Genomic DNA, 11518 nt, shown 5'->3' on the forward strand with positions numbered 1-11518 from the left:
TAGAAAACAACTGTGTTTAATGACAATCCTCAGTTTAAAAAAAAAAGAAGAAGAAGAAGCTTTATACACACTGTACACACATTTACAATGGCTTTGGAGGATAGCAGTGCTGCAAAAAGGGCTTCAGGAGGATCCAGCCTGGGAAAGGATTGAGGTATGTTGCAGCCGCCAGGGCCCAGGGTCTCCTGCATGAAGACTCCCCCTCCCCAGTTGACTGTGAACTTTTTGGCCTGGATTCTGCAGAACAGATTTCCAGGATTGTCAGCCAGAAGGCAGACAGATGCAGGCACCTACCAAGACCTGACCTCAGGAAGTGGTCCTGCCCTACAGCCCAGTTGCTCAGCCAGGGCTGAAGGCCACGGGGCCCCAGCACCCTTGCTTCAGTGCCAGCCCCTGGAAGGAACTTCACAACAGGGATATAGCAAGGACACTTCAGTTCCCCCAGCCCTGCCATGGTGCTACCCTGAGGGACAGGGATGGAGACAGGGCAGCCAGGTTTGCCAGGACCTGCATAGCTGGCCCAAGACTGCCCTTCCTCTTATGTCATGCCAAAGCCTCCCTACCCAGTCTGAGACAGTTGCTGGCAGGTGACCACGACCTGCGTGGCCCTCCCTGCAGTGGTCATGGTGGTTGTACCCCACCCCATCCCCCTGAGGAGACATGGGCTCAGTCCCATGCCTGGTGCCCATAGCCACAAAGATGACCATGGGTCTCTAGCCTGATATTCGTGGCCTGGCAGGGGTCAGCACCCCTGAGGGCATCCAACCCATGGTCAGAGGAAAGTGTTGGCAGGCTCGGCACAGCCGAAGAAGTCGGGACCCACGAGACGGGGGAAGCCTTCCAGAGCCTTCACCTTCACAGGGTCAAACTTCCAGTAGAGGCGGCCGCGCAGGAAGTAGGCATAACCTGAGAAGAGAAGGTGGTCAAGCCTAGGCGAGTGGACACTGGGCCCTACTCCTGCCTGTCAGGCTGTGCCCAGGGATGAGCACTAAGGGAGGGCTGGGTGAGTAGCCCTTGGCCACTGCTGAGTTCCTCGAGTCCTGCAGAATCCAGGGCCAGCCTTTTGGAACCTCTCTTCCCTCTAGGGAGCCCTTCCGCCTGCCCCGGAATCTGGGCTGGGCTAATACCCAGCCTGACAGGTACCCAGAGCCTCAGAGGCCTGAGTCCCACCTCTCAGGAAAGCAAGTCCCGTTGCCTCTACCACCCTCCACATCACTCTCTCCTGCACCCATTAACCAGGCTATTGACGGGCATCCTGGAGTCCTGGAGCTGGAGGCTATCCTAGGATAGCTGTCCCAGTGGGTCCTGATGTGGGAGAAAGAACACAGAAGAGGAGCCCAGCAGGGGAGGGAGCACTGGACTGGCTCTAGCCCTCTGTGGTTGTGGGAGGCTGGGTGGGTCAGTGGTTAGGAGCAGGGACCATCAGGGTAGAAGTCGAGGTTAGGGGCCTCATTGCCTGAGCCTCTGTTTGCTCCTCTGGAAACTGGGTTCACAACAGGTGTTACATCAGAGGGCTGTTCTGAGAACTGGATGAGACCAGTAAGGAGCTTAGAGCATTGTTGGCCCTCAGTGTACGGCAGTTGATTGTTCTACTGGCTGTGGTTGAGGAACCAGGGTAAGACCTTGCACTTCTCTGACCCTCAGTCTGCTCATCTGCAACATGGAATGCAGCACTAGCTGGCCACCGAGAGGAGGACAGATGGTGCTGGGCAAAGGACCTGTGATGAAGAGCCAGGCTTCCTGTTGCAGGCATGTGGGAGCCCAGCCACCACCAGGTGGGAGATGCGGCTGCTGTGCCCACCTCCCACCAGCTACCCCATCCCCAACGCACCATCAGCATCCTGGAAGGCAGCGTCGATCTCAGAGGGCACCCCTCGCCAGTCAGTGGCCCTGCGGGGCACAGGACTGTCTACACGCCGGGTGCTGGGGTGGAAACGCCAGTAGTCCCTGCCTCGGAAGAAGTAGATCTTGTTCTTCTCAGGACCCCAGACCAAGGCGGCATGGACTGGGAACCTCACCAGGCCCAACTCGGTAAGGGGTGCGGGGCCCAGGACTGGCTTTTCACCGTCGTACACCCAGTACTGAGCACCTGCCGGAGAGGGAAGAGGCTGCAAGGACCTGCCCAGCCACCACTGCCATGCCCAGCCACTGTGGACCTGCTTGACCCCCACCACAGACTCTCCCAGCCATAGCTTCCTCATTAGTAAAACATGCAGGCCAATAATGCCTGCTCAGCACGCCACCCGCAGAGGGAAGTGGGAGGCCTGGGATAAGCTGGGTCAGTGAATGCTCTGTAAACTAGCGCATGGGCGAGGTTACTCTCTTCAGTGGAGGGCTGTCTGGGTGCCTGCTCCTTCCACTGGCATTTGGCCATGACAAATGCCTGCTGACCACTCCCTGGGGCCCTGCAGGCTGGGCTGCCCTGGAACCCACGCAGGTTTCCCATGCTGTGCCTTCATTTGTGAAGTCCCTGACATCTGCAACGCTCCAGGCTCTCATCTCTGCCAGTTGAAGATGGAAATCCCAGCTCTAGGATGACAGACCTGGATCAATTCCCTGCCCTGCCTCTTCCCAGCCACACTCTCGGTGAGTCACTTCACTGCCTGGGAGCCCCAGAGGCCGCATCTCTAGAACCCTGCCCCATGGGGTGGCTATGAGGGTTGAATGCACCAACACGCGGCCCCACCGTGCAATCCCTTCCATGCTGCTCCTATCTCAAGAGCCACCTCCGGGAGCCTCCTACCTGCGCCTGAGGAGCAAAGCACACTCTCTCCCTTGGCCCCCAGGCTTTGGGGCACCTCTCCCTGTCCACTGTGTCCCTGAGGATCCGTCTGTTCCTGCCTTTGGCCATAACATTCCTGGCTCTGGGAAGTCTCTCGAGCAGATCCCCAACCCCCACTCACCTTGGAAGAACCAAATGTGGCCCCGGGCATCCTCAAAGGCAGCGTCCACAGGGCTGGGCAGTCCCTGCCAGTGGCGAGAGGCCAATGCTGGGTAGCCGGGTTGCAGCTGGCCCCCACGCAGGCGCCACACAAAGCCCGCTTTGAAGAAAAAGAGCTCGCCTCGGATGGTGGAGACCGCGTCAAAGGAGGCCTCGCAGGCATCTGGTGGGGCATCCGGCTGTGGGGGAAGAGAGAGACACATGCCGAGGGCATATGCTGCAGCCACAGCGGCCAGCAGAGGAGCAGGGGGACTGGCGGGCAGGGCCTCACCTCCAGCGGTGCAATCTCATTGGTGTCTATCCCAGCCTGGGGGCCCAGGGCTGGGGTCCTGGAGGTAACAGTGGGCCGGGGCTGGCCATATAGGTGTTGAATGCCCCTGTGGTCATCTGGGCTGAGACTCAGCGGGTAGCGGAAGGTGTAGAAGGCAGACATCAGGGCCTTGGCGGCTGTTGTGTGCTGCAGCCCCAGTACGTGGCCAAATTCATGGGCTGCCACCTGCAGCAGGTCTGTGCCTGGAAAAGGGAGGTGGCTCAGCAACCCCCGAACCTCCTGCCCAGGACATCCAGCTCCAGACCCCAGCTCAGTGACCTTGGCGAGTCCCCATTCTTTATGATCTTCAGTTGCCCCATCTGGAAAATGGGTCCCCAGCCCATACCCTGGTCATCCCCGATAGTCCAGGTCTCATCATAGTCGAAGTGGACATCCCCTTCTCGGTGAGTCTTAGGGAAGAAGGCATGGGCCAGGATGCCCCCAGGCCCATCAAACGGCAGGTCGTCCCCATGCCAGTACCTACAGATGGGTGGGGACGGGGTCAGTGGCTGCTGGCAGGTGAGGCTGTTCCCGGAGAGGTCCCAGGCCGCCCATTCACCTGGCGAAGTCGATCATGATGTCAGCATGGCCCTCGTGCACCTCAGTGAAGGTGAGTGGCGTCACATCACTCCATACCTTTAAGGCCTCTGCCATCGTCTGCTGCACCTGCTCCTGCACCAGCTGCCATGGGAACCGAAGGATCCTGGAGGGAGATGGAGGGGCCTGGGCCTCAGGGAAGGGACAGCCCCCGATGGCTGCGGCACCAGGAGTTGCCCCTGGATGCTTGATGGGTGTGTGAACACTGAGGACACAGGCCAGGTGTGCTCTGGGCCTCAGCTTCAGCGCACTGGTCTCCCTGGCCACACAGGCACATGTGTATGTGGTTTGCTCATACTTAGGCAAATACAAGTGTCTGCATTCAGTGGAAAGAACCAGGAGCAGAGGTCCTGAGACCCCCATCCTAGACCTGACAGTGCCACTCACTGTGGGGAGACCTTGGTTCCTTGAGCCCCCATTGGTTCCCAGACCCCCACTTAGGAAATTCTGAAGACCCCAGTCTCAGCTCCAATGCTGTGTGACACCAGCCCATTCTTCATTCCCAGGCTGGGTCCCCACCCGCAGGATGTGTGAGTCCCAGCTTCCCCATCACCTGCCCAGGGTCCTCCCAGCTCACCCAGTGAGATGTCCACTATTGCCTCTCCCTGCTTACCACTGTCTCCACCTGCTCGAAGCCCAAGTTGTGATGGTAGAGTTGGACAATGACATGGTTGACACCCACCTCAGACTGAGGATGGGGCTATGTCTGCCTCATTCACCATGGAGTCCCAGAGCCTGGTCCTTACAGGTCTCTAGTAAAGGCTGCCTGAGTGACTGAACACCTGTCCGCAGGCATGTGCTGGGACTCTGCATGATGACAGAGGCACTGCCCCTCTGCTGAGGGAGGGTCTCCATATGTGTGTGTGTCTAAGTCGGGGTTTCAGGGTGTTTGCCCATAGATGCCCCCACTGGGGTTCAGCAGGCACACAGTTCTGTTAGACACAAAGATCTACCCCTGGCCTGCATCTCAAGCAGCAGCTGTGAGGGAGGCTGGCTTACCCACGGACACACAGGTGGCTTCCTAGTGTCCTGCTCCAGGCCCCTACCTGTAGGTGAGATCCGTCTTCTCCCAGCGCCCGCCGGACAGCACGAACCTCTTCTGTCGGTTGCGGGCACTCAGCCCATCAGGTGGGTCAGGCACGCCACAGCGGGGAGGCCTAAGGCCACTGGCAGGCCGGGGGGCCTCCTGCGTGGCAGGGGCAGGCGCTGGGCTACTGGGCAGGGCTGCATGCCAGGGCTGTGGCCCCCTCCCCTCGGCATGGCGGTGGTGGGCGTCCTAGGCAGGAGAGATGACACGAGGGTCTGGTCAGGCCTAAGGTCCACATGGCCCACAGTTAGAGGTGTGGCCCATCAGCAAATCCACGTGCAAGCCCAGCCCACTGTGTGGCAGGGCAAATGGGAGGAAAAGGGGACCAGCACGTGGCCAGGCCGTTTGGCATCAGCCTGGCTCTCTGGTTTCCTGACACCTTGTTCCAGGGCATCAAGCTGTCCCCCACAGCGTGGAGGACCCTGGGCTGCCTGTCACCTACTCCAGCTACTTAGGCCAATGAGGTCTGGGGGTAGGGGCACACTGGGACTGGCTATGAGCCACTCCAGGAATAGACCGTAAAAAGCTTCCTCCGAGGGAACACCAGGCAACCTCCTCCTGCTCCCCACAGAAATTCACTTCCACCTCCCTTTCTTCCTGTGTCCACTAAGTTCAGACACACCTGGGTCACTCCCCATGCTGCTGTCCCTGTCGTGTGAGCAGGCTCTGCCCTCTCTCCTGTCCAGGATTTCCCCCACCTCCTCCCCAGCGTGGAGCGGCTGTAGCCCTGCAGTGTGGCCTCAGTCAGTGTAATCTGACTGCTGGGGGTGACACTGATTTGTGGACTGGACAAGGTGAGGTACGTACAGCACCTAGCACAGGCCCAGCACCCGGGAGGGCACCTGGTCACTGAGGCTTGGCTTCTAGCAGAGGCAGTTTTGGTCACACCCCACCAGGGCTAGGAGTAAGGTGGGAGCTGATCTGTGATCTGCCTGCCTTCTTCAAGCGGGGAGGGTGGGGACAGTTAATTACCAGGTGCCCAGCCCCATTCGCCAAAGCCCCAGGACCACAGATGGCGATTCAGACGTGAGCTACATCCTGCTACCCATCTATAAGTCTCCAGGGCAGAAGTTACAGTTCTTGTGCATGAGAAAAACAGAAGCTCAGAGAGGTTGGAGGCCATGCAAAGTCACCCAGCAAGGGCACGGCAAGGCCAGGCCAGGACCCTGGCAGCCCAGGGCTAAGGCTAAGGCCTGGTTCTGGATACCGCACAGAAGCCAAGTCTCCTTCCTGCACTGAAGGAGAGGGATGGAGCTGTGCTGTTTGCTGAGAGACTCAGCACCTGTCTGGTCCGGGCAACTGCAGCCTCCTCACAGCCATATTTGGGGCAGGAGCTCAGCCACCCAGGCCCCACCTCACCCTCAGCCTTTGGCAGCTCTCCCAGGCTCCAGACACCCCAGGGATCTGATCACTGTCCCAACGCTCCCTGCTCCTGATCCCAGAGCTGAGGAGTCAAGAACACCCCACCATGAAGGGGGGCCTTCTGAACACGGAGGCTATGGAACTACTAATGGTGTGAGGCTCTGCAGCAGCTTCCTCCCGTTTCCGAGCTTGCTTATTGCATGGTTACCTGGCACAGCGCAGCCTCACTGGGTTGTGGGTTCTGGCTGATTCTGGGCTTATTGGTTTTTTGTTTTGTTTTCTTGAGACAGAGTCTCACCCTGTTGCCCAGGCTGGAGTGCAGTGGCACGATCTCGGCTCACTACAACCTCCACCTCCTGGGTTCAAGCAGTTATCTGCCTCAGCCTTCCGAGTAGCTGGGATTACAGGTGCCCACCACCACGCCTGGCTAATTTTTTTTTTTTTTTTTTTTTTGAGAGTCTCGCTCTGTTGCCCAGGCTGGAGTGCAGTGATGCAATCTTGGCTCACTGCAAGCTCCATCTCCCGGGTTCACGCCATTCTCCTCCTCAGCTTCCCGAGTAGCTGGGACTACAGGCACATGCTGCCATACCTGGCTAATTTTTTTGTATTTTTAGTAGGGACGGGGTTTTACCTTGCTTAGCCAGGGATGCCTCTCATCCGTACTGACCTCGTGCATCCACCCCGCCTCGCCCTCCCAAGAGTGCCTGGGTAATTACAGCGGCATGGATGCCCACCATGGGGCCCAGCCACACACCTGGCTAATTTTTGTTTTTTTTTTTTTTTTTTTTTTGAGATACAGTCTCGCCCTCTGCCGCCCCGCGGCGCTGCGAGTGCAGGTGGCAGATCTCAGCGCATCACTTCAGCTCTACTGCAAGGGCTCCGCCTCCCACTGCTATCCGCCCATTCTCGCTGCCACTCAGGCCTCCTCCCGAGTAGCTGGGTCTTACAGGCGCCGCCTACCACGGCCCGGCTAGTTTTTTGCCTATTTTTTAGTAGGACGGCGGTTTCACCGTGTTAGCTAGGATCTAGTTCATCGATCTCCTGACCTCGTGATCACCGTTCTCGGTCTCCAAGTGCTGGGATTACAGGCTTGGCCGCGCCCGGCCTAATTTTGTATTTTAATAGAGATAACATTTCACCATCTTGGCCAGGCTGGTCTTGAACTCCTGACCTCATGATCCACCTCCTCAGCCTCCCAAAGTACTGGGATTGCAGGCGTGAGCCACCGCACCCAGCCTGGGCTTATTGTTAATACGTACTCATCACTGGTTACAGGTTAGGACCTTGGCAACAGCTCCACGGACTTGCTCTTAGCCCCTGATGGAACCTCTCACCAACTCCACCATCATCACCCTCGTTTCCAAGATGAGGAAATGCACCCCAGAGGAGTTCAGCAGCTTGCTCAAATAACAGCTGGCAGGCAGCGGACTGTCTGTGCTCACAGCCCACCCAGCTCCCTCCTACCTCTGCTCTGCAGGGGTTGAGTCACCCTTCCCCTGAAGAAGGGACCCAGGCTGGCCTCACCTTTGTGACAGAAGAGAAGGAACTCAAATTATTCAGCGCCTGCTATTTCCCGGGCATTTTGCAGGCAGGTTCGTTGGGCTTCCAATACCCACCAGGAAGGTGGAGATGCTACATGTCCAAGTTCTCCCATGGAGGATGTGGGCTGCCAGAGGGGCCTGCCTCCTCCTCCTGGCCACACTGCCCCCTTGACCTACAGGAGAAACAGATTGCTTTCCCCAGCCTGGCAGGGGTATGAAGACCCTCTCTGGAAAGGGCAGAGCTGTGCTGTCCCCTAAGAGCTCCAAACAACCCAGAGCCCAGCCTGCCAGCTCTGTCTATGCCCATGGCCAGAAATCTCTTCTCTCCTCTGCCCTCCAGTGAGTCCTGGTGCAGACAGCCATGGAGGGAGAGCCATGGGCATGCCCCACCCCTTCCACTGTCCTTTCCTGTCCTTCTGTCATGAGGCACCCAGTCCATGCCCAAACCCCTGGATCATGACAATCTTAGTGTAGCAAAAAGAGCCAGCCATTGAGATTCAGAAGGCCTAGTTCTATGACATGGAGACTCTAGACAAGTCATCTTCCTCTCTTAGCCTTAACTTTTCTATCTGTCAAATGGTGACGGTGCCACAGCAAAGGGCTACATGACATCCTTCTGTAATGCCTGCTGTAGCCTCTGGCACAGAGAAGCACCTCTTACCTGGCCCTGTTCCTTGTCCCTGTAGGCCCTCCCCTCCCATGTTTGGGAATCTGCCCTTGCCAGTCCCTATAGCTCCCATCACCCACCTCCCCTCTAGCTTCCCAACCAAATCTCCAGGCTTCAAATGGTAAAACAGAAGCCACAGCTAGAAGGCAACTTTCAGGCCTAGAAAAGAGAAGCGCCTTGTGCGGGGTCTTCCGGCATATCAAGGTCTCTTCTCCCTGTCCATGTCTCGTTCATTAAATTCTTAGAAAGTGAGTGAGCAGGAGATTCTAGAAATGAGGCCTCTAGCTAGTGAGGTTGTTTTTAGAGCCCATGATTTTTTTTTAAAACCCATGAGCTCTTGGCCTCAGTTTCCCCATGGCTGGGATAGGACACACACTGTCTGCCTCACTGTCCTCCCACACTTCATCTTTCCGAGTCCTTTCTGCCCTGGGGCCAGATGCCCTAACTACAAGGTGTGGCATGAAGCAGCTTGCTACTTATGAGACAGGTAGGCTTGGCCTTCCCAGGACTCTTGGGATTCAGTGAGGTGAGGTGATAGACACAGGCCACCCCTGGCCTCATCTACACCCCTGGGGAGTTTGAGGAACAAACAGCTCCCCCATTTCCCAGAGGATGAGACAGAGCCCAGAGAGGTTAAGGACTTTGCCTGGGATCACACAGCAAGTCATGCAAGAGCTGGGCCTAGACCTGGGGCTCAAGCCTCCCATATCCAGGGCTTCCCCCTGTCTCTCCAGCTCTTGGCTTTTCTCCAAAACCTACTTTCCCAAGAAGCATTCCTGCTTCCAGTGCATTCCCTCTGTCTTGGCCAGTAGCCTCCCTTGGCCTGCCCTGTGGTGGGTTCTTAGCTCACTTAGCTCCGCCCTCCTCTGGCAGGCACCAAACCTCAGCCTCAGACACATTCAAGGAATTTCTCAGCTGATCTAGCCTCCCGGCAGAGCTTAGAGACTCAGAGTCACCCCCGCCCCGGAGTCAACCTGCAATCCAGAAAATGGGAGGCAACAGATAGAGGGGAGATAAGAGAGGACCCCAGGGTGCCAGGAAACCACTGCAGAAGGCTGGGCTCATTGTGCCCCTTTCTGGGCCTCAGTTTGCAGTCGGTCTAGTGGGTATAATTAATTATAGCTATGCCTTCTGATGTCAGTGGGAGGTGAGCCTTCGAGGAAGGCACTTGTTAGGCTATGGAGGAAGATGGGAGCATCACCATGCAGGTATCATCATGACCCTCTGAGGCTCAGAGAGGTCAAGCAACCTGCCCAACTCGCACAGCCAGTTGGCAAGCAGGGATATCTTCTCCCTCAAGCCTTCACCTAATTTTCCTATTCTCACCCCTCTGCTGCTGGCTCTAGGAAGGATGGTAGCTTCATCTCATCCATCGGACTGCAGGGCTTCCATCAACCCTGAAAACTGGAAACTGGGCTAGATAAATATTTACAGAGTTCTCCCAGCCCTGCTGAAGGCAGCCTAGGGATAAACACATCACAGGTGACCCCAAATGCTCCCTGCGTGTTTGCAGAATGACAGACCACAGTCCAGCTCAGACCCCACCCCAAGCTGGCCCCCAGCTCCAGCACTGACCATGCACAAGTGTCAAAGTGGCGGCTACAGGTGACAGTGTTTCTAGTGAGCCTGGCATCACCTCATTGCTCAGCAGTGGGCACAGCAGTAGGCACTGTTGCCCCCTCCCACCCCCACTCCCACTAGAGATAGAGTAAGTAAGATTCTGAGGCATGGCAGGATTCACCCAGGGTCGCATGGTTCAAACCCAGATCTCTCCAGTTTCCAGACCTGTGGGTTCAATGGCTACCCACAGTGATTCCTGACTCTGTCCCAAGTCCTAGGGACCAAGAGGGGCTGGGAAGGAGGCAAGACTCCAGACTGAGATGCCCCTCCTGCGCTCTACCTCACCCATCCCATCCCTTTCTGCTCCCATAGCCAGCACAGGGCAAGGCTGCCCAGGGCAGAGCCAGAGTGGCTGGACAGAGGTTCCTAGCCTGGCCAGGCCTCCCTCCTCACCAAGCCAGTCCTGAGACTCCTGCCTGTCACCCCCTCCTGCTCCCTTCTCTGCCCGAGCTGTCTGGATGCGTCCGCTGTGGAGTGGAGTGGCCCAGGCACCCAAGGAGCTGTGGACCCACAGTGGCCCAGGCTCTGGCCCCAGGCCCTGTGACTGGTGCCTGGAAGTGCCTCAGGGAAGGGGCAGTTTTTGGGACACATGCAAGCTGTCACACACACCTCCATGACAGTCCCTCCTCTCCTCACTCTGCCGTCCTCTCTTACCTGGGCTTTCTTCTCCTTTCCTGAGCACATAAATTCTCCCTTTCCTTTCTCTCCCTGCTTCTTTCTGACAGCCACTTCTCAGTCACACACACACTGCACTCATACTATTTCATACTCATGTTCTCCTGGCTCCAAGCCTCCCGAAGCTGCTGCCAGCAGGTGCCCGCGAGGGACATCTCCAGGCTCAGACCCCATTTCCCGCAGCACAGCGCTGCCCTCCCCAGCTCTCCCTTTATCCTCCATCCCACCGCACACCTGGAGGTGTACTAACTGTGGCCACACACCTGCAGGCTGACACCTGCCTGGGATCTGCTCTGCTTTGTCCCTGCGATGAATAGGGGGCCCTGTAACCACTCCCTCTGCTACTTCCTTCAACGCACACTCCAGCACCAGCGGCTGGAGCGCGAGAGGCAGGTCCCCACGCTGGGAGCAAGCGTGAGTCCAGCGTGGAGTCCCGTCCCACCAGCCCGAGCGATGCCGGCGCCGGCTCCCCTTCACACCCGCAGGGACTGGAAGCTCGCTGTCTATCACGCCTAGAGGGAACCAGAAAGCGTTTAGGGTACCGGGCGCAGGAGGCCACCCGGGGCGCCCCCTTGGGTCCGGATCTGCCGCTGGGCCCAGCCCGCGTGCCCGGCGCCCCTTCGGCGAGGAGCGCCCGGCGAGTGGCGGGCACTCACCGGCGGCAGAGCCCGGGCCAGCAGCGGCGGCGGCTGGAGCAGCAGCAGCAGCATCGGGAGCA

General features: G+C 58.0%; 1 protein-coding gene across 1 annotated transcript; it reads right to left on the reverse strand.

The window, feature by feature from the left end:
- MMP11 (matrix metallopeptidase 11) lies at positions 1-11512 on the reverse strand. The gene is made up of 8 exons (XM_017889501.1): positions 11457-11512; positions 4895-5124; positions 3811-3954; positions 3598-3731; positions 3213-3454; positions 2904-3120; positions 1832-2089; positions 1-906 (listed from the first exon to the last, which is right to left on the reverse strand). Exons 1-8 carry the CDS (start codon positions 11508-11510, stop codon positions 773-775), a joined length of 1413 nt encoding a protein of 470 aa, XP_017744990.1. The 5' UTR covers positions 11511-11512; the 3' UTR covers positions 1-772.
- Positions 11513-11518: the final 6 nt, after the last annotated feature.

This window comes from Rhinopithecus bieti, unplaced genomic scaffold, assembly GCF_001698545.2.
Source record: "Rhinopithecus bieti isolate Rb0 unplaced genomic scaffold, ASM169854v2 scaffold_19615, whole genome shotgun sequence".
Classification (NCBI taxonomy): Eukaryota; Metazoa; Chordata; class Mammalia; order Primates; family Cercopithecidae; genus Rhinopithecus; species Rhinopithecus bieti.